At 42.2% G+C, this 23,022-nt stretch overlaps 1 protein-coding gene and 1 pseudogene across 1 annotated transcript in view; one reads left to right on the top strand and one right to left on the bottom strand.

The window, feature by feature from the left end:
* The first annotated feature begins 2,631 nt into the window (after positions 1–2,631).
* On the top strand, positions 2,632–4,403 carry LOC117802253 (annotated as a pseudogene).
* A 10,472-nt stretch (positions 4,404–14,875) lies between these two features.
* RPP40 (ribonuclease P/MRP subunit p40) overlaps positions 14,876–23,022 on the bottom strand; it is a 9,383-nt gene continuing 1,236 nt past the window's right edge. Inside the window, exons 2-8 of the mRNA XM_002924226.4 lie at positions 21,773–21,917; positions 19,982–20,050; positions 19,299–19,394; positions 18,444–18,569; positions 16,554–16,752; positions 16,285–16,419; positions 14,876–15,095 (exon numbers count right to left, since the gene is read on the bottom strand). Of these exons, the coding sequence (XP_002924272.1) occupies positions 14,897–15,095; positions 16,285–16,419; positions 16,554–16,752; positions 18,444–18,569; positions 19,299–19,394; positions 19,982–20,050; positions 21,773–21,917 (969 nt within the window). The 3' untranslated portion in view covers positions 14,876–14,896. The remainder of the gene's footprint in view (positions 15,096–16,284; positions 16,420–16,553; positions 16,753–18,443; positions 18,570–19,298; positions 19,395–19,981; positions 20,051–21,772; positions 21,918–23,022) is intronic.

Raw genomic sequence — 23,022 nt, 5'->3', positions numbered from 1 at the left:
TGAGGACGTTCAGGCCCGTGGGGCCCACATAAACCGGTGGCGGAGGGTGGCTCCAGTGTCTGCTGCTTTGGAATATGCATTACTATCCTGGGACACGGGTCATCAGATGTCCAATGCTCTGAGCCAGTTAAGGCTTTTGGCTCTGGGGTCCTGGGGAGCCGAGATGACTTTACAGGCACACCAGAAATGTCTGCATTATTTCTCAAGTGGGTCAGCAGACTGTTGTGGGTGCCAGGTCTTTGATGGAATCAATTTTGGATGCAAATCAAATATTTAAATTGATTTTTTCCGTCTCTGGCAGCACCATTCCAACGGGTCCTGTCAACTTGTTTTTTACATAAAATTCAGGCTCCATAGCTACGCATTTTTCTTCTGGACTACGCCTGAGGCAGGACAGTGGCTGCATTTGAAAGCCCCGAGGCTATTGGTCTCCCCAGAGAAAGGGAGCGGGTCCCCTCAGCTAACCCGCTTGGCTGAAAATGTTCTTGTCAGAAAACCGATTCGTTTGCCTGTTGGCTCCACGTGGTTATATATTGTTTAATCACAGAGGCCTTGGGCTTATGCCAAGCAGCGACTTGCTGTCTGCTCTCTTTCGGGAAAGAAGAACGAAGACAAATTCATTCACGTCTGTCTCTTTCTCAGTTTCCTGGGCTAAATGAAAGCAAATGGTGTTTATGACCATCCCAAAGTGCGGTACAATATCCATCTTGGTGAAAATAAAAATCGTGCTTTCCTTTGATAAACAGCGTTTTGTTTTTTTTGTTTTTTTTTTTTTAAGATTTTATTTTATTTATTTATTTGACAGAGATAGTGACAGCCAGCGAGAGAGGGAACACAAGCAGGGGGAGTGGGAGAGGAAGAAGCAGGCTCATAGTGGAGGAGCCTGATGTGGGGCTCGATCCCATAACGCCGGGATCACGCCCTGAGCCGAAGGCAGACGCTTAACCGCTGTGCCACTCAGGCGCCCCCGATAAACAGCGTTTGTGAAAGAAATTCTTACCTCAGATAATTCTAGATATTTCAAATAGCTCCCCTTCCTGCCTCTACTTTATAGAGAGAGAGAGACTCGAGATAGGCGAAGTTGCCTTCTCCGCAACTTGCTCTGGGAGCTGGGAACTGGGCCTGGACTGAGTCTCCACGCTGGCCGGTTGCTGTTGACTCTGGGAACACCAGGGGCTGAGGGAAGCATGCTTCCAGAAAGGCTGGGTATGTGGTAAGCTCGCTCCCAAGGAATCCAAGGAACCCCAGGGCCAGAGTCCGCTGCAGCTCTTGGAATGAGCGGCTATTTTCCTTCAGGGATGGGATCCAGGAGGAAGCAAGTGCTCCCACCCTGCCACCACCCAGGGTGCTCGTCTGTTGCCCTGCTGGAGGGCTGGAGCCTCCCTCAAGTGGGACCCAGGCTGCCAGCTCCTCCAGGGCCTCTAATTCAGGAACTCTGACCCCCAACACCCTCCTTTATCCTTCCATCTTCCCACCCATTGTGCAGTCTGGCAGGAGTCAAATTTTCCTACTTCCTACTTTGTTTCTCCCTGTTTCATTCATTGGCTATAGAAGAGTACGCAAGCCCAGCGTCCTCTTTATGTAGGCTCTGCCGTTGGCGTGTCAACTGCTCAGTGTGCGGACTTGCGATCAACGAAGGACCAAGCTCTGCTTTTGTCCAGAGTGAAGGTTCTGCCTCAGCCCAGGCCACCTACACGTCAGACACTGAGTAAGGCTCCTCGGAGCAATGTGCCAGACGAGAGGGGCCCAGCGCACAAAGAGCACCCACCGTCCCAGGGAGGAAGAATGACTTAAACCTCCGGCTGTGAGCATAAAAGCTAAAGAGAAGCTCAATGCACAGACTTGCTGAAAGGGGACACCATTCATGTGCCTACCTCACAGGGTCACGGGGAGAGCCACACGGGCAATGTCTGCAGGTGCTCACGCTGCCCGGCACAAGGTGCACTGTTATTTTAATCTCGTACTGCGGGCATTGGTCAGAATTCAGTCCCTGGATATCACATGTGGATCTGCATATCTCAGCCTCCTAGAGCTGGGTGAATTCTCAGGTCAGCAGTTTCTCCCTTTGACATCTGAGGGGGAGGGGGAAATGAGAGCTATGGTTCAATGGATGTAGAGTCTCAGTGTTGCAAGAAAAAGTTCTAGAGATCTGTCACACAGCAATGTGAACATAGTTAAGTCAGCATAGTTACGGAACCGTACGTTAAAAATGGTTAAGATGGTCCATTTTATGTTACAGGCAGACTTCATTTTATTGCACGTCATTGGATGGTGCTTTGCAGATACTTTTTGTTTGTTTTGTTTTTGTTTTTACAAATTAAAGGTTTGTATCAAGCAAGACTACTGGCACCATTTTTTCAACAGCATTTGCTCACTTCACATCTCTGTGTCACATTTTGGTAATTCTTGCAATATTTTAAACTTTTTCATGCTCACTGTATTTGGTGATCTGTGATATGATTACTGTAATTATTTGGGGGCACCAGGAATCGCAGCCGTATAAGAAGCAAACTTAATAAATGTTGTATGTGTTTTGACTGCCCTGCCAACCAGTTGTTCCCATCTCTCTCCCTCCGTGTCCCTGATCTGAGACACATCAATATTGAAATCAGGCCAATGAAAAACCCTACAATGGCCTCTAAGTTTTCAAGTGAAAGGAAGAATCACAAGTCTTTCACTTTAAATTAAAAGGTAGAAATGATTAAGCTCAGAGAGGAAGGCATGTCAACAGCCAATATAGGCCAAAAGCTGGGCCTCTTACCCTAAGCAGTCTGCCAAGTTGTGAATGCAAAGGAAAAATTCTTGAAAGAAATTCAAAGTGCTACTCCAGTGAACACATGAATGATAAGAAAGCAAAACAGCCCGATTGCTGATGTGGAGAAAGTGTGAGTGGTCTGGATAGAAGACGAAACCAGCCACAACATTCCCTTAAAACAAAGCCTCATCCAGAGCAAGGCCCTAACTCTCTTCAGTTCTGTGAAGGCTGGGAGAGGTGGGGAAGCTGCAGAAGGAAAGTCTGAAGCTAGCAGAGGTTGGTTCCTGAGTTTTAAGGCAAGAAGCCATCTCCGTGACATCAAAGTGCAAATGTAAAGCTACAAGTGCTGATGTGGAAGCTGCAGCAAACCATCCAGAAGGTCTAGCCAAGGTCACTAATGAAGGTGGATGCACTAAATGACATATTTTCAGTATAGACCAAACAGCCTTCTATTGGAAGAAGATGCCATCTAGGACTCTCATAGCTAGAGAGGAGAAGCCAATGCCTGCCTTCAAAGCTTCAAAGCCAGGCTGACTCTCTTGTTGGGGGCTGATGCAGCTGGTGACTTGAAGTTGAAGCCAGTGCTCATTTGCCATTCCAGAAATCCCAGGGCCCTTAAGAATTATGCTAGGTCTACTCTGCCTGTGCTTTATAAATGGAACAACAGCCTGGTGACAGCACATCTGTTGACAACATGGTTTACTGAATATTTTAAGCCCACTGGGGAGATCTATGGCTCAGAGGAAAAGATTCCTTTCCAAATATTCCTGCTCATTGACAATGCACCTGGTCACTGAAGAGCTCTGATGGAGAGGTACAACGTGATTAGTGTTGTCTTCATGCCTGCTAACACAACATCCATTCTGTAGCCCATGGACCAGGAGTCATTTCGACTTTCCGGTCTTCATATTTAAGAAACACATTTGGTAAGGCTAGAGCTGCCATAGTGATTCTTCTGATGGATGTGGGCAAAGTCAACTGAAAACCTTCTGGAGTGGATTCACCATTCTACATGCCATTCAGAACATTCCTGATTCAGGGGAAGAGATCAAAACATCAGCATGAACAGAAGTTTGAAAGAAGTTGATTCCCACCCTCATGGATGACTTTGGAGGGCTCAGGACTCCAGTGGAGGAAGGAACTGCAGATGTGGTGGAAACAGCAAGAGAACTAGGATTAGAAGTGGAGCCTGAAGATGGGACTGAACCGCTGCCATCTGGTGATAAACTTGAACAGATGAGGAATTGCTTCTTACAGACGAGCAAAGACCATGGTTTCCTGACATGGCACCTACTCCCGGTGAAGATGGCATGAGGACTGTTGAGATGACAGCAGAGGATTTAGAATGTGACATAAGCTTAGTTGATCAAGCAGCGGCAGGGGTGAGAGGATGGACTCCAGTTTGAAAGAAGTTACACTGTGGGTAAAAGGCTATCAAACAGCATCACAAGCTACTAGAGAAATTTTTCCAGAAAGGAAGAGTCAATCAATGTGGCAAACTTCATTGATGTCTTATTTTAAGAAATTGCCACAGTCCCCCCAACCTTCAACAGCCGCCCCCCTGTTCAGTCAGTAGTCATCGACATGAAGGCAAGACCCTCCACCAGCAAAAAGACTACAATTCACTGAAAGCTCAGATGGTGGTTAGCAATTTTTGGCAAAACAGTCTTTTTAATTAAAGTATGTATATTGGGGTTTTTTAAAAAGATTTTATTTATTCATTTATTTGAGAGAGAGAGTACTGGGAGAGGAGCAGAGGGAGAGGGACAAGCAGACTCCATGCTGAATGTGGAGCCTGACACAGGGCTTGATCTCATGACCCTAAGATCACGACCTGAGCTGCAATCAAGAGCCAGACACCTAACAACTGAGCCACCCAGGTGCCCCTGTACATTTTTTTAACATAATGCTGTCACACAATTAACAGACTACAATATAAACATAACTTTTATATGTACTAGGAAACGAAAAAATTTATTTGACTTGCTTTATTTCAATATCCACTTTATTGCAGTGGTCTGGAACAAAACCCACAATGTCTCTGACGTATGTATCTGTTTTGTGTCACAATTTAAAAGTATTAAAAAAACAAAAACAACACCCCAAGAAGGCTACTGTCCAGCACGTAGAATCAGTGCTGACGGTCATGGTTCCATCTTTCTATCTCTTGTCCATGAGACGTAGGCCCCTCTCAGAAACCCACGGCCCACAGGGTCTGCACTGAGGTTTTGAAACCACATTCCAGCATTCTGACTGAAAGCAAATGTACTACATGGTAGGGACATTTAGAAAACAACCTCTCTCTTTTCTTGACAGTACTGCTCACCTAGTGACCACCAGGAGCTTTCCTCACTTGGCCCAGCTTACATCTGAGGCCCCATAGGTTTCTAGGCCCTGAGCCTCAGGGCCCTTCACCACTGTGTTAGACTGATAGGGCCACAATAACAAATACCACAGACTGGTGCTTTAAACAACAGAAACTCATTCAGTCACAGTTCTAGAGACTGGAAGTCCAAGGTCAAAATGTCCGCGGGGTTGGTTTCCTCTAGGGCCTCTCTCCTTGACTTGTAGACACCACCTTCTCCCTGTGTCTTTCCTGTGTATCTGTCTGTGTCCTAATTTCCTTTTTTAATAAAAACACCAGTTATATTGACTTAGAACCCACCTATATAATTTCATTTTACCTTATTTACTTCTTTAAAGGTCTCATTTCTAAATATATTTGCCTTCTGATATGGGGTGGGGGTGGCGGTAGAGGTGGTTTAGGACTTCAGCCTATGAATTTTGTAAGACATAACTCAGCCCACAACAACCAGGTCCCCCCAACAACCTCCTGGTGACCCCAATAGTGGCTTCCTTTTCATTGACCTTATACCCAAAGTGGCACCCCTAACTTTAGGAAAACTTCCAAAGGTGACCTAGTGGGACCTTGAGGTGCCCAGTCCAGACCAGCCCAGAGTGCCTGCATAAAGGCCATGTACCCAGCACTTCCTTCCAAATAAAGTTTCAAAAGTTGCCAATAATTCTTCTAGTTCTGGAGATGGATGGTAATGATGGTCACACAACAACGTGAGTGTACTCAATGCCACTCAACTTTCAATCTTCAATATGGTTAAGACGGTAAATTTCATCTTATGTATACTTTACCACAGTTTTTTAAAAGAGTGTTAGATGGGGCACCTGGGTGGCACAGCGGTTAAGCATCTGCCTTCGGCTCAGGGCGTGATCTCAGCGATCTGGGATCGAGCCCCACATCAGGCTCCTCTGCTGTGAGCCTGCTTCTTCCTCTCCCACTCCCCCTGCTTGTGTTCCCTCTCTCGCTGGCTGTCTCTATCTCTGTTGAATAAATAAAATAAAATCTTAAAAAAAAAAAAAAAGAGTGTTAGAGATAATGAAAATTTAAGACCAGGCCACTAGGGGCACCTGGGTGGCTCACTCAGTTAAGCGTCCAACTCTTGATTTCATCTCAGGTCATGATCTCAGGGTTGTGGGATCGAGCCCAACATCGGGCTCCATGCTCAGCACAGAGTCTGCTTGAGATTCTCTCCTTCTCCCTCTGCCTCTCCCCCTGTTCTCTCTCTCTCTCTAAAATAAATAAAATCTTTAAAAAGTGAGAGAGACATCAGGCCCACTAGTTTAACACATCAGCGCAAAATGAGCCAAAGACTCCAGGCTTTTGCCCCTGTGAGCTTCCTTCTACACTTGATTGCAATTGCTTTAAAGAAATCACCCAGCGGCCCTGGCTGGCTCAGTGGGTAGAGCATGCAACTCGGTCTCAGGACCATAAGTTCAAGCACCGTGCTGGGCGTAGAGCTTACTTCAAAACAAAACACCTTCACCTTTCCTCACAAACCTTAAACTGCCCCATGTTGCTTACTCCTCAGCTCCCCAGTCTGCGTTCAGCACCAGAGGTGGATTGGGAAGGAGGAAGGAGCGTGGCTTTGGAGTCCAGCAGTGGCTCAGAACTAGATCTGCTGAGGACCAGGTGTGTGACCTGGGCCAAGTTACCTCCGCTTCTCATCTGTAGAGATCATTATATAATTGGGGTTTTATGAATATTAAACAAGGTAATGAGCGTGTTGACATGCTAACTCTCCTTGAAAACAGAATACTAAATTAATAAATGAACTCTCCAGGTATTGATTCATTTAGCAGCCTGAACACCACCATTCAAAATATCAAAATTTATATGCAAACGGGTGTATGTGTAATTTGAAATTCTAACTGGTGAACTTTGCTATTAGCCCGAGAGGAAGAGAAGGACGCTTCTTAGGTAAATAAAATATTACCACATAATGCCTGTTACTGTTGCTTTGGTGGCCCACAATGAACCACATTCATCCCCTTGTATAGTCTCCCACATTGACTCAGGGCTTGGCCATGAAACTAACTTTGGTCAATGCACCATTCGCAAGTATATTAAAAATGGAGCCTTGATTAGCACTCTCACAACGGGGCTTGTCTTGAAATGTTCCTTCTTAGAAGCAGTCACCATGCTGTGAGGAATCCCAAGCAGTTGCACAGAGGGGCCCATGGGAGGGAGGCCATTTTGGACCATCCAGCCAACCCACTATCAGGTAAAACAGAAGGCCTCCTGGTCAACTGGCACTGTTGTGAGAAATAATGGATTATTTTAAGCCATTAAGTCCTAGGGCTGATTTGTTATCTAAGAAATGAGGGACACCTGGGTGGCTTAGTCAGTTAAGCATCTGCCTTCAGTTCAGGTCATGATCCCAGGGTTCTGGGATCAAGTCCCACATCAGGCTCCTTGCTCAGGGGGAGCCTGCTTCTTCCTCTGCCTGCTGCCCTCCCCCACACACACTTGTGCTCTCAATCTCACACACATGAATAAATAAATAAAATCATAAAAAAAAATGGATGGCTGAAACAATTCCTTTTCTTCTTCCCAGTCTCATTTGGGTAATCACACAGCACTAAAGGAATTTGTGAGAGATAGCATGTCTTCATGTTTAAAGTCTCCAGCTATGGAATCAAGCTTAATTTGTGATTTTGGTTTTACTGCTTACCTTAGCCATGTAGCCTTGGGGAAGATTACTTAATTTCTCTAATCTTATCTGCAAAATGTGGATAACACCTGCTTCAAGTGTCTTTAGTGGGCATTTACGGATGGAATGTGTAGAAAATGCTTAGCCTGTCTGAACACACAGCACATGTTCAGTAAATGTCAGCTATTACTATGAAATCGCATATACTGGCTGGTACTTTTATTCTGAGAACTTTAGAACGAATTTAAAATGAAACGGGGCAAAATTTACCAGTGGAGAAATAGAGACAAGCTTTAGAAGTTCAGAAGGCATTATCTGCCCCTAACTTCCCCTCAGGAACAAAGACGCTGGGGCCTGTTACCGGCCTACAAGAAACATCACAGATTCTGTCTGCTTGCGGACCCGAGAGACTGCCCTATATTCTCAAGCCCGCCAAATCTTATCTAGGTTTCTCACCCAGAAGAGTATCAGGCAGCATGGCCTAAAAGCCAAGAGACTTACTAAGATTTACAGAATGCAGTGCCTTGAAGCTGCCAATTGTTATCTGAAATAAGAGCCAGATGTGAGTTCTTCATAAATGAAAGGGCTCCAACTTACCTCATTAGTTGAGGGAAACAAAGAAAGTCTGCAGAAATATACTTTTTTGTGTGTGCCTGTTTTTCCCTCAGAAAGAGCTCATGGTTGCTAACAGAGTGATAGCCCGGATATCCAGTCCCTGAATTTCTTTACATTTCCACCTTTCTCACTGAGGCTTTCCCAGCTAATGGTGCTCAAGTGATTGTGATGGGTTTCAGCAGTTCCTTCACACTTGGTTGGCTGCTGCAATCTCCTACCCCGACCCCCCTAATATGGATATTAAAAGAGAAAGAAAAAAAATCAATCCTACCCCAGGCCCAATTGCCTTTTCCATGAGTCTTCCCTGTCCTAAAATAATGATAGTCACTCTATAAAAGCAATGCATGAACAGCTAGCCCATAAATGGGGCACCAGGCTATATTTAAGAAAATGGTTGTTTCTATAAATTAATGCATTCTCCTAAGAAAAGTTTTCTCTTCATCATTAGAGGAAAATGCCTCCTACCAAGCTCTAGCCAAAGAGAGCTGGTGTCCTGTTGAGCATCTTCCCAAGTTAGGGCCCAGGGGGTTGTGGTGGGGTGGTTGAAAAAGAATAGCTCCAAAACCAGAAAGCCCCCAAGTGGCTCTCCTCCCCAGGGAAAGAGTCCTAGCTGACCTGAAATTCCATCCCCTTCCAGAATGTTCACTCAGCTCTTTCATGTAATAGTCTACCATGTTAATTTGAGTCAAGAGCTAATGAAGTCAAGGTAGAGACAGCAGTCCTCCTGAATAGCTTTTCCTCAAAAGAAGTCATGCCAACAATTTGCTCTGTTCTCACAGCCCCACAGCTCACATGAGTAACTACTGAGTATAACCTAGATGCTTAATAAACACTACAAGAGACTAAAGTAATTCGTGAGGGATTATCATGGTTAGTTTTGTGTCAACTTGACTGGATCATTCCAATATCCAGACATTTGGCTAAACATTCCTTCTGGGTGTACCTGGGAGGGTATCTCTGAATGAGATTAGCATTTGAATCAGTGGACTCAGTAAAGCAGATTGCCCTCCTCAATGTGGGTGGTCCTCATCCAATCCCTTTAGGGACTGAATAGAACAAAATGGTGAGAAAGGGAGAATCTGCGCTCTCTCAGCCTGATTGCTGGGCTAATCCCTGTTGGGGATTAGTCCTCCCCTGCTGGACTGGGACTTACACCATTGGCTCTCCTAGTTCTCAGGGGTTTGGGCTGGAGTGAACTACACCACCAGCTCTCCTGGGTTTCCAGCAGATACTGTGGGACCACGCAGCCTCCATAACTGTGAGAGCCAATTCATCATAATACATATATCTAATACATAAAAATATTTTCATTTTATAAATATTCTATTGGTTCCATGTCTCTGAAGAATCCAGGGAACTTTGTGGTAAAAATGGCACATAGCTTTAGAGGCAAAGTACCAGAAGGAGGAAGAAAATGCCAACCTTGTGTGATAGGAAAACAAGACAAATATTTCTTCAATTATAAAAGATGAAAATAATCATCTTTGACTTCTGGTCATTTCCTCAGAAATGGGTGGGTCACACTTGGCTTTCTGCCAAGTAATTTAATATGATTTATTAAGATTATTACAGCAGTAACTCTGCATCCAAAGTGCAACCTCTTCCTAATCTGGATTCTGAAGAATATGCTTGCAGTGGTCCCTCTGGTCCCCAAGTCCCAGCAAATGACACTATGAGAATTTGAGCACAATCTTAGCTCCTTAAAATGGGTGCTTCTCGCATAGGTTTGTTTTTTTTGTTGTTGTTGTTGTTGTTGTTGTTATTTTTTTGGTCGGCTGCTATGTTACCATTTCCCTACTCTAAACTTAAGAAAACTGCTTGGTAATTTGTAGACCTTTCTTTCCTTCTCTCTCTCTCTTCTTCCTTTTTTTCTGGAAACCTCTTGACACTTGCTCCTTGAAGATCTGCAAATCTATTTTCCTATGCATATAAATTCATCTACTCAGTCTTTAAAAAATCCTTTTATATCAGATTTTTATTTTCATCTTATATAGAAAATAGTTGAACATCGTATTAACTGGCAAAACACTAATCAATCCCACATTACTCCAAAGAATGAACAGCAGTAAATCTTATTTCCAACTTCAATTGACACCTCCTAAATTAGGTTCTTTATTACAATACTTCCTCTCAGTTGGCATGCACTTGTACAGATAGATGATCAGAGGGACATACTGAAACAAAACACCTTCTGACTTCCTGCCTGGGCCGGTGGTTTACATCATGTTGAGGCAGAGAATAGAGCAGCTGGACGTTTTTTGGTGTTAATATCGTCAAGTTCTGAAGCAGCCCTGGAGGCTGTTCTAGGTCCACTGCAGTTCTACAGAGATTTTAGAATCAGCTAGTCAATTTATATAGACACACACAAAAATAACCTGTTGGGATTTGGATCAGGATTGTATTGACTCTATATTGAATCTGTATTTTGGAATATGACATCTTAAGAATACTGAATCTCTTAACTCATGAACAAGGTATATATTACTGTTCATTTAGGTCTTCTTTATCACAGCAATATTTTGTAGTTTTCAATGTACAGGTCTTTCACATTTTTTTGTTAGATTTATTTCTAAGTACATTTTTTAAGCTATTATAAATGTGGATTTTTAACTTCAATTTCTAATTGTTGCTACATAAACATGATTTTTGTATGTTGCTTTCTATCTTGCAACTTTGATAGTCACTTATTAGTTCTAATAGTTTGTAGACTCCATTGTACATTTTCTACATGTCTGCAGATCATGTCATCTGTGAATAAAGGCAATTTTATTTTTTCTTTCCAATCTGGATGTCCTTTCTTTCTCTCCCAATTGTGCAGTCTAGAATCTCCCGTACAACACTGGATAGAAACATCCCTATTTGTTCCTGATGTTAGGGGGAAAGTATTCAGTCTTTTACCATTAAGTATGATGTTAACTCTAGCGTTTTTGTAGGTGCCCTTTATCAAATTGGGGAAGTTCCCTTTATTCCTAGTGCACCTGAGTTTTTCTCAGAAATTAACGGTCAATTTTGTCAAATGATTTTTCTGTATTGAGATGATTGTGTGAATGCTAAATCACCCCTGCATTCCCAGGGTAAACCCCATGACCATGACATCTTTTTATTATATCATAGGATTCAATTTACTAAACCTTTCCTTAGAATTGGTGTACCTATGTTTATGTGGAATATTGCTTCATAGCTTTTCTTGTAGTACGTTTGTCTGGCTAGGGTACCAGGATAATTTTGGTCCCAGAGTCCCAGAATGAATTGGAAATTATTGCCACTTTGATTTTTTGGAAGTTTGCGTAGAATTGGTATGATTTCTTCTGAAGTTTTTGGTAAAACTCAATACTAAGCTCCCTGGGCCTGGGTTTTTGTTAGAAGGTTTTAAAACTGCAATTTCAATTTTTTTTAAATAAAGATTTTATTTGAGATAGAAAGTGCATGCACAAGAAGGGGGGAGGGGTAGAGGGAGAAGGAGAAGCAGACTTCCCACTGAGCAGGAAGCCCAACATGGGGCTCAATCCCAGGACCCTGGGATCATGCCCTGGGCGGACACTTAACCAACCAAGTCAAATTTCTTCAATCTATTTTGTAGGGCTGTTCAGGTTATCTTTTTTTTAGTGAGCTCTGGTAATCTTTCAAGGAATCTGTTGATTTCATCAATGTTGTTTAATTTATTGGCATAAAAGTACTCCTAATATTCTTTTTAATATCTGTAGGATCTGTAGTGATGCTACTTCTCTCATTCCTTATATATATTCCTTGATCATTTGTCTTTCTTTTTTCCCTCACCAATCTGGCAGGAGATTTAACAGTTTTATTGGTCTTCTTTCCCAAAGAACAAGCTTTTGAATTTACTGATTGTTCTCTATTGTTTTTGTCTTTTATTTCATTGATTGTCTCTTTGATCTTTATTATTCCTCTTCTTCTGCTTAACTTGTATTTAATTTGCTCTTCTTTTTCTAGTTTCTTAAGATGGAAACTCAGGTCACTGATTTGAGACCTTTCTTCCTTCCTAATATAGGTATTTAATATTAGAAGTTTCCCTCTAAGTACTGCTTTAGTGGCAACCCACAATTTCTTATTCACTTCAAATTACTTTCTAATTTCTCTTTAGATTTGACTTGTTAGTTTCCAAATATTTGAGGATTGTCAAGGATCTTTCTGTTATTGATTTCTAACATAATTCCTCTGTGGCCAAAGAACATACTTGGTATGATGAATACTTTCAAATTTGACATTTTTTTAATGGGCCATAATGTGGTCTATTATCATAAATATTCCATGTACACTCATGTTCTGCTGTGGTAGGGTGGAATGTTCTATCAATATCAACCAGGTCAAACTGGCTGTTATCATCATTCAAACAGACTATATTTTTGTTCTGCCAACTTTCTCCATCAGTTTTAGAAAGTAGATACTAAAATGTGTCCATTTTTTCCTTGCAGTGTGATCAGCTTTTGCTATTATTTAGGATTGTTGTCAGTTACATTCATTAACTGACTATGACATAAGCTTTAATCCCTGTTAATATTCTTTGCTCAAAGTCTATTTTGTTATTAATATACCCATTCCAGCTTTCTTTTAACTAGTGTTAGCATGGGGTATCTTTTTCTATCCTTTTACTTTTAACCTACTTGTATCTTTAAAGTACATTTCTTGAAGGCAGTGTTTTTTTAAATCCAATCTGACAATCTCTGCCTTTTAATTGAAGCATTTAGACTATTTACATTTAATATGACTATTGATATGGTTAGGTTGACCATATGGTTAAACGACCTATGGATAGGTCATTTCCAGCGCTCTCTATCCGTTTGTGTAGATCTAGGTTTCCATCTGGTATCATTTTGCTTCTGCCTGAAGAACACCCTTTAATTTTTCTCATAGTGCATTATCTGCTGGTGATAAAGTCTTCTGCAAGTCTGGAAACATCATTGTTTCTTCCTATTATTCTTTTCTCAGTGGTACCTAGTCTGCTGTTAGGTTAGTCAATCCACTGAATTTTCAATTATGGTGTTCCTTATTCCTAGACTTCCACTTAGTACTTTTCCCAATCTGCTTGACTGCTTTTACTATCATGCTCTTTAATTTCCCTTATTTCTTTAACTATAAAACATACTTTATACTATGTCTGGTAAGTCTTAATAGCTTAAGTCTTTATAAGCCTGCTTCTTCCACCCATTGTTTCTGCTGGCTCCTGTCTATCTTATGTGTTTGTGATTTTTGATTGTGAACTTATATTCCTTGAAACTGTTTCTGAGTTCCTCCAAAGACAATACGTTTTCCTTCTGTCAGTCACCTGGAAGGCACTAAAAATCTGTTATCACTTTAAATTTCTGGTGTGAGGCTTTTTTAGACTACCCAGATTGTTCAAACAAACCAGCTTCAGGGCTGCTTGTGAGTGTGTGTGTGTGTGTGTGTGTGTGTGTGTGTGTGTGTGTGTATATATATACATACTCAAGGGAGTGTGTGTGTGTGTGTGTGTGTATATATATATATACTCAAGGGAGATGGAGATGATGTATTCGCTCAGGATAGGCAATCCTCTTTGTTATCTGTGGGGAGTGAGGGAGGAGAAGGGGAGATTGGAGAGGGAGGAGGCAGGCAGATTTGTTCATAGTTCACCCTTATACTAAGTCTATCTTTTTGGGGTCTCAACTTCATGAGATCTATTATCCCTCCCACCCTGGGTAGGCCCTAAGCTTTGTCTGCTGTGCTACTGCCCCTTTCCCACCCCAGATGATGAAAAACAGCTTAATTAGGTATTTGGCAAATGTCCTAAGGGCAAAAAGTGGCCCAAGTGTCCTAATTACCTCTTTGTGCTTCTCCTTCCACTTAAAAGTTTTTGAGGCTTATTTTATAGCTCACTGATCCATTTTTAAAAATAGTTCTTGATATGTATTCTAGAAGTTTTAGTTGTTTTCAGCTGGTCCTTATCAGCCATAGTGCTGGGGAAAAAAATTCTTTCAACTTCTTCTTTACAATACACAGTATCCAAATACCCCTCCCTTGATCCAGAGGCAAGAGTAAGAACACACACTTAGGAACCAGCTGGTCCAAGCTCAGGTCTCAGACCCACAAGCAGTGTGACGCTGGTAGCTCATTTATACTCTGTGCTGTTGATGCAAGAAATAAATGAGGTAATATACAATCAGCACTTAAAGCAGGGGCTGGTTCTGAGAAGTATGATATAAGGACTTCTTTTTATTACTATGTGAACAAGTTGTAAGCATACACCTGAGTAACAGCACACATCTTACCCAACGGTCCAAGAGCTCCTGTTCCCTGGTCATCCTAGTCCACTCTACCATGTAGTGACCCACACCTCTGTCCTTATATTGACACTGACTAGGGGAATGTCAGTACCAGCTACACTCACAGGATGGGCCCTAAGTCAAGAGCAGAATGCTAATGGATGCTGATCTAAGAAATACCATCATCAGACAAACCTGAGTGAACACACAGTCCTTTACCATTAACAAAATCTGGAAGAAAGCACAAACATAAACAAACATGATTTTAAGTTTTGTATTTTTTACGGTGGACAGTCATCATTCGCCCCAACAGCCATCTGAAGCCAATAGTCCTGATTATTAAAAATCACGAAGTTGTATAAATGTTCTCCTCCTTTTCGAAAACCATGTTCATTTTCTCTCCACGAAACAGGACTGTCTGCAAAGCCTTGTACTGACAACGTAACCCAAGGAGCTAACTTGGGCTCATCAAAGTAGCGACTGAAAAAGAAAGATAAATCTTAACAAACAGGGAGGGCTAGGAATGTCCACATTTTTTTACTTATTTAGGATAAGTGGTACTTCTGATGTTTCAATGAAGCTTAGGCCTTAGCTTTTATTTATACAAATTAAGAGATGCAAATTACATTCCTGATCCTATGTGGTGTACTCAGTAAATGTTAACTAATTACAGAATGCACAAAACCAATTTCAGCAGTTCCTATGCTTACTGTGGAACGTCATGTAAGAATCAAAGAGAAAAGAAACCAAAACCAAACCACAAAGTTTCCCTCCATTTAACAGTGCTGTTCAGTCTCTGTTAAATGAAACACTGCAGAATTTATTGGATTTAAACAAAAAATCCAACCTTCTTATTGAGGAAAATGAAAGTACCAAACTAATACATGAAAAAGGGTACTGGGCTTAAAAAAGAAAACCCTCAAGACTTAAATCTTAGACATTTAAAAAGTGAAGACTAATGGGTGCCTGGGTGGCTTGGTTGGTTAAGCACCCAACTCTCAATCTCAGCTTAGGTCTTGATCTTTGGGTCATGAGTTCAAGCCCAGCATTGGGTTTAAAAAAAAAAAAAAGTGAAGACTGAGAAGGCATTATGTTTGCCTTATGGTCTTTTCAATATGGGATCTGAGTTTCCTGACATTAGATACAATGTAGCATTTTATTTATAGAGTACCTTCTCAAATACAAACCCCATACTGCCTTGTCCAAGCCCTGGCATGTTAAGGATGCCCAGTGCTTCACAGGATGTTAGGGCTGGAACAGATCTTAGACATGATTTGGATTCAAAAATGGTCAACTTGTTTTCAAAATAAAACATCTGCAGAACTCTAACATTTAAAACAGATCAAAATGTGTTCCATAGAGTACTGCTGTTTTCTTAAGTGATATTATAACTTCTGGAGCATGACAAGAAAAATGAATGGTTTGTTTTCAAGAAGCTTAAACTCTGCTCTTTGTCTTTTCGTAAGGACAAGTATTTGGCAATACAATTTTCCCATCACCAAGGAGAATTACGTCATTTAAGATGATAATGTTACCACACTGTGAGCCCAAGCAAGGAAAAAGGGGAAACGTGTGTGAGAGAACACTGTGACTTGGAACAGTAGCACTGCCCCTAAAACGTCCTGTGGGCACGGACAAGCAAGATATAAAAGGCAAAAAGCGTTCTCACCACAGCTGTTCCAAGAGGAGACAGATCTTCTCCGGAAGTATGAAACCAGTGATTGTACACAAATAAGCTTTGGCCACCACTGTGCTTGGCTGAGGACAGCAATAGGCTGATATGAAGTTATGAGGCTCATTATTTCTGTCACCCACACGAAAAAAAAGAAAGAAAACACATTTACATATCCTGCATGATTCACTTTCAGAGTAAAAACCCCCATGAAGAACAAGAAGCCAGCCCGAGCCCGAGCCCATAGCCCAGGAGCTGCTACGCACAGTTCTGCGTGGCTGAAGACGGCACCCAGCCAGTCCAGAAGCTCGGGGGCGCTGCAGGCCGCCTCGGGCTCCCCCCCGAGCGCGCTGCTCCGCAGCACTGGGCACTGCAGCTCGGGCACTGTGCTCAGCGCTATTTTTGGCTGATGCTCCTGAATTTGGTAATTGGAAAAGTATGACATCATCGTTGATTCTTCTGCACCTTAAAACACACCATACGAGGTCATGTGAATCCTGAAAGCAAGTTCAGTGAATCCCTGCCACCGCCCCTTCCCCACATGAGAGTCCAGGGAGCAGGTGAGATTAAGTAATGCAGAAGGGAGTTGTGCAAAGCGGTAATCAAATTAAAATCATCTAAGTTGCTTATGGCTCCTTGTGCCAAAGTCCTGTAAACATTCATTTCCTTTCCCTTTTCCTGGAAAAGCATAATCCTTTCAGATTCAACCCCATATTAGTTTCAGCATTTGCTCTAATTTTGACTTACTGAAAAAAAAAAGCACTATTTGTGGATAAATAAAATTAGTGAACTCGACAGAGAGAGGAGTTTATTTGCATAATCTCTCTGAAGGAAACACAAGAGGAACTGAATGATGGCAGAATCTCATTTCTGCTTGTCTTAAAAAACCCAGTAAAATCTAACATATCTTCAAGGATTTTCCAACAGCCTTGGAGGACAGAAATAGTGGCCCCCTTGGGAGCAAAAGGCAGGCTTGCTTCGTGTCCAGTGTAATAGAAATAATCTGCTGCCCCCTCCACAGCAAAGGCCAGCAGGCTTACTGGCCAAGATAAAAGGCTGGAGTTCCTGCAGCTTGGGATTCCTCTCCTGTAATGCAGCCCACGGCATGTGTGGTATCCCCTGGCCCACCAAGTGTCACCCTGTAAGTAGCGGGACATAGTGCACTAGTGTGAGTGAAGACTGTGGCCACGGCGACTAATTTGAGTAATTACATTCCAAGTCTTGTGTCTTCTGCCAGCATCCATGAGATTGTGAAGGCTAACGACTTAGCTTACAAGTGGGGAAAATCTCAGACTTTCCCCAGTTCCCCACAAGCCCTTAGAATAATTAGGAGCCTTAGGAACACAGAGGTCTCCATAGAGAACCCAATGCACACATGGTCCTCAATGAGGACTTCATGCAACTGAAACGTCCGTCAGTCTGTCTGCCCTCCTGTATCTCTACCCTAAGGAGGAGAAGCACTGAAGCATGACAGACTGAGGACTCCTACAAGCCGCCTGGAGCATCCAGCAACCAGGAACGTCTCACGAAGAGCAAATGGACAGACATATTTCCAAAATGGACCTATGTGCCTCCCTGTCCTCCAAAAATGAGTACGACACCATCACAACTGTGATGATCTGACTCATTACAATCTTGTGATGGACCAAAGATACACTCTAAAAGGGGCATGGCAGTTGTCAGCACACCAACACGTTTGGTGACCAAACACCCCACGAAATTTCATGTTCTAATCGATTCCAAGTTACAATAAATTCCACTCGACATTTAATAGTATGCCTGATTTTGACCCTGAAATAATCCACAGTTTGTGTTTATAATCTGTGTTATTTTAAAACATACTGCGAAGGCTGTTTGAGGTAAGGTGTAGAAGGGAGGGGAGAAACAGATAAAGGATAGCTGTGCTGAAGCCACTCCAAGATCTCTGGATCGACACAAAATCTAAGGAGAGGGAGGCAGATGGCTGCATGCCTAGGTCCTCCTGGGGATGGCTCCTGGGGATGGCAGGGGCCCGAAGCAGCTTCCCGAATAATGTTTATGCACGCGTGTACACAGTACCCAGACCATAGGGATGAATCACAATTTAATCCTCCATTACTCCCCTTTAATTAACGATTAGATTTCCAAAGCACTGTAAGGTTACATATTTTCCATACCTGTATGATGCCAAGCCAAAAGAAAATCAAATTTCAATGGCTTCTTCTCTTTGAAGGACCAACATATTCTTTCATACTTCTTAGAATTCAGGTTAAAGGATAAATCCATCAAATCAACGGAAACAACTTAAATGGAAAGAGGTATAAACAGTTCATTCGTATATACACAGCCTCCACTGTGGAAAAAGTGCTATATTAAAAAGCATGAGAATTTTGGGAAAGTTTGACTAGCAAAAATTCTTTCGCTCTTCTTGCGCTCCTTTGGTTTACCAAATCAAAACTCTGCTTTTCATGGGTATTTCTAGCACTGATAGTAACAACAGACGTTTTAAAATCATACTTTCCCGAGGTCAAAGGCCAAGGGCAGAGGTTTGGGAGGTCAGTCCTAATCTACTTATGGACGTTGACAGCCTCAATCACTCATGTTCAAGCCGGACACTATCGGCAGAACCGTATCTCTTCACTCACAGGGTTCTCTCTACTAGTAATCATAAAAACTTGGTGACAGTAAAGGAAATTCTTTATAAAAAACAAGCTGTAGACTCTTCTCTTGGGTTCATTACTTTGAATTTTCAACCCAAAACATATATATTTAATGGACCATTCCAATTCTGTGACCCTTATAAGATGCAGCCCACAGCCAAAGAGAAAACAGAACAGCAATCTTAGCCTCTCCGAAGTTCAACCTAGAGCCCTACAGGTTAGAAGTTTGAAAGACAAGAAAAAGCCATACTCCTTCTGAACAAAGAGAACAGCGGCAATTCAAACATTCACACTTAAATTGCTACAGGAAGATTACTAACTTGTTAGAAACTGATACTTAATACTTAAGTATTACTTAAGCATAATACTTACTAAATTTCATGATTTTTCTGCCAGAATACTGAGATGGACGACCCTGAAGGCCAGTTTCTTCATAAGTATCTTTATCCAGTGATAAAATTAATTTCCCTATAAATCAAATAATTCCCATAAAAGAGATGTTAAAAATATGACATTCTCTGACTAAAAGAAAGCACAGCCAAATTGAGCAGTTAGATATGAGGGTAATAAAGTGCATACAAGGATCTTCTTTATGATACAAGGGTATTATTTATACATATATCTTGTTTATGTAAAAGGATACTTTAATATATTACACATACAAGGATATCATTTATGACAGTGAAAACAGAAATTTCTATTAAATTTCTATTAAAGAAGGAATAGTTCAACAAATCATGGTATACCTCTTCACTGGAATATCTTCAAAATATTAAAAACACTAAGTCGGAACTATATGCCCTGATATGGAAAGATGTCTACGACATACTGAGAAAAAAGAAAATTGAGAAACAACGTCGTACAATGTGATTTATGTTTAAAAAAAAAAACAAGCTTTATGTGTGTTTATAAATTTATAGAAAATGTCAAGAAAAATAAAAACCAACCTGTTAAAAACAGTTCACTCTAAGGGGAATGAATCTGGAGATTTGATATTTTTTTTTCTTACAACATTTCTTTTAAAATTAAAGAAAGAAACAAATGAGCATTGTTACCATTTGGCAGTAGGGCGACAGTATTATCTTCATCGATATTTGTATTGTATGTTAGTGCATAGCACGAACCTGTAAGAGAAAGCCCAGATGAGAAATTAAGGGGAAAAAAAAATATCACACCTGCAAAGAGTTAGTGGATTCTCTTCACATAACATATCCCCCAGGTGAGTAAGGGTCAATATCCCCCACTGCTCCAGCTCCCTCAATACACCTAAAACCTGGGGCTCCCAGGTGACTCAGATGGTTAAGTTTCTGCCTTCCGCTCAGGTCATGATATTCCAGTCCTGGGATTAAGCCCCACATTGGGCCCCTGGCTCAGTGGGACGTCTCCTCCTCCCTTTGCCCCTCCCCCTGCTCATGCTCTCTCACTGTCTCACAAGAATAAATAAAATCTTTTTTTTTTTTTTAAGATTTTATTTATTTTACAGAGAGACAGTAAGAGTGGGAACACAAGCAGGGGAAGTGGCAGAGGGAGAGGGAGAAGCAGGCTTCCTGAGGAGCAGGGAGCCAGACTAGAGGCTCGATCCTAGGACCCTGAGATCATGACCTGAGCCGAAGGCAGATGTCTAACGACTGAGCCACCCAGATGCCCAATAAGTAAAATCTTTAAAAAAAAAAAAACAAAAAACCCAAAACCTAAAACTGGCCAAGGGTGAGCTGGAGGACACGGGGGCCACACTAGAGCTAGTTCTCGCCCCCACCCAGGGCCTCTTTGTGCCTACCAACAAGCGGAAAACAGACTCAGGGTGTAGTATGCACCTCTGGGGATGCTGGCAGAGAGGCACAAAGTAGAATTCTAGGTAAGTGCACACCCCTGAGACAAGAGTTCCAGGTAAAGATTCAAAATGTGCCAGGACCTTGTGTGAAGTTAGGAAAGCCACTCAGTCTCTGTGAACCTCAGTTTTCCCCACCTGTAAAATGGGGATCATCGGCCTAACTCACAGAGCTGTTGCAAGAGTTCAACTGGTTAAGATATGTAAAAGTGCCCGTTACAGCCAGTGGCCACATTATTAACAAAGTAGCACCAAACTTCAAAATAGATGAAAGGACCAAAGACAACACTGCCAGCTTTGCAAGCAGGGCCAGCAGCACCCAAACGAGAGGAACTGCGAGTACTAGATTCTTCCCAGCTCCCTGTAGAAGACAAACATGGAGCCTCCAGCAAGGAAAGGGGCTTGCTTACTTCTAAGTACAGTGACTTACGTAGGGAGAGGGGAATCCCTAAAGACAGTCGGAAATACAGTTTCAAACAAGTGCCTCCTAGGAAACAGGGGAACAAAGCAACCAACCCGGCAGATACGAATGGAAATGAGCAGAGAGGGTCGGAGCCACAAACTCTGAGCAGAAGATACTGAACCATAATGAGCACACTGCCTGGTGAACAGCTGCTATGGTGGCATCAGGAGATGAACCTTTTGAGACAGCTGAGTGGAGAGTGCTGGGAACATAGTGGTCTTTGCGGCCACGCTCCCAACAGCAGTGTATCCAAACACGCAGATCCCAAGACTCTCTCCTCTCCCTGAATCCTTGGTTTATGATGAGGGATACTTTGATGTTACAACATCCCCATGCCACACTAGTGGACAAGTGTCATCAGAAACCACCACCTAAAGAGAGCATGAGAAAAAGCAGGGTGAAGCTACTGAGACAGGCGGAGTGATGCATGCACTTGACCACGAAGACTATCTCTGTGGAGCCCTATTTAAGACAAGAGAAGAGCCCTAGTACCCTGATGTGATCTAACTATACTTCCTCATCTTGCCACTTTCACAGACACAAGGTTTTTCTTACCTTTCTTCACAAAGGTGTTGATGAATTCGTGTGTAATTAACTCATGAAGAGGTAAGTTCTTCACAGAGTAATAGGGTCCAGTTTCCATGACTAGGTTTTTCAGTTCTTTTGATAGTATCCCACATTCAGGAATCAGAAATGAAACCTATTGGGATGTGTAACATAAAAGTCTTATTTTCATGTAGATCAGCCCCCAGCTTGTTAAGGATGCTATAACATATGAAAGCTGCTAACTATTTCCCCACTGGTTTCTATAAAACTCGTAATTTACCAGTCTCAGGAAGAGAAATTTGACAATTCATGTTTTTCATTTCTGTATTCAAACATTATAGGAAAGCTAAAGGAGCAAAAAAAATTTTAATGGAAAGCTTCTGCAAATAATATGTTTCATATCCTGTCCACTGCTCTAATTAATTTTTAGGGAAATATGGTACAATGGAATATCCCTTGATTTGTTTAACCCGGTACCAGGCTGGAATCAAAGGGACTGTCCCTTAGGGCATAAGGAAATTAGGGACATCAATCATTAAGAGGCCCCATGGAAGCAGAAGTGGTCAGGCTGTTCCTATTTTCTGGACAGAAAAATTCTACAGATCAGCCTGGGCAAGATAAGATACACACCCCGACTGCTGCCTGCGATGAGCTTTCCATCTAAAGCAGAGATGTTAAACCTAAAGGGTTTCAAATGTTACCCGAGTGCTCCCCACCTTGAAAAGCACTCTCCCAAAGCTCATACACCAGTCTATTCCTGAGGGACCTGCGTCATCAACTGTGTCTCTGAGAAACTGCCATGCCAGTCAGGCCTGGGTGGAGATGAATTTAAAGTGTAAAAAGCTTAAACTATTTTCAGGTTGAGTTTTGGGAGACCTCCCCACTTAAATGAGTTGGTGAAACCGAGCCACTGGACACTTGACTGGCATTTGGGTTATTCTCCTCTTCTCTCGCCAGATGCTAGATTCACCTCACTGCTGCCTCAACTTACACAAAGCGCCCCCACGAGGATGACATTTTCACGAAGCAACAGCCGATGTTAGCACCCCTGTAAAGCTCTTGAGTTGTGCTCCCAAGCTTTCTACACAAAGCTGCCAAACTGGCGCGCTTTGGTTGGAGACCACAAAAGACAGCGGGCAAAGTGGAAATTTTTTCAGATCTAAACCTAGCACCCCTAAATAGTTTAGAAAAGCACATGCTTCCTGGGTCTGGACTCGGCAAGACGCTCCCACGAGATGGGAGAAAGAATCAAGAAGTGG

The sequence above is a fragment of the Ailuropoda melanoleuca genome, chromosome 5, assembly GCF_002007445.2.
Source record: "Ailuropoda melanoleuca isolate Jingjing chromosome 5, ASM200744v2, whole genome shotgun sequence".
In the NCBI taxonomy this organism is placed as follows: Eukaryota; Metazoa; Chordata; class Mammalia; order Carnivora; family Ursidae; genus Ailuropoda; species Ailuropoda melanoleuca.
This window is presented reverse-complemented; position numbering and strand designations above follow the sequence as displayed.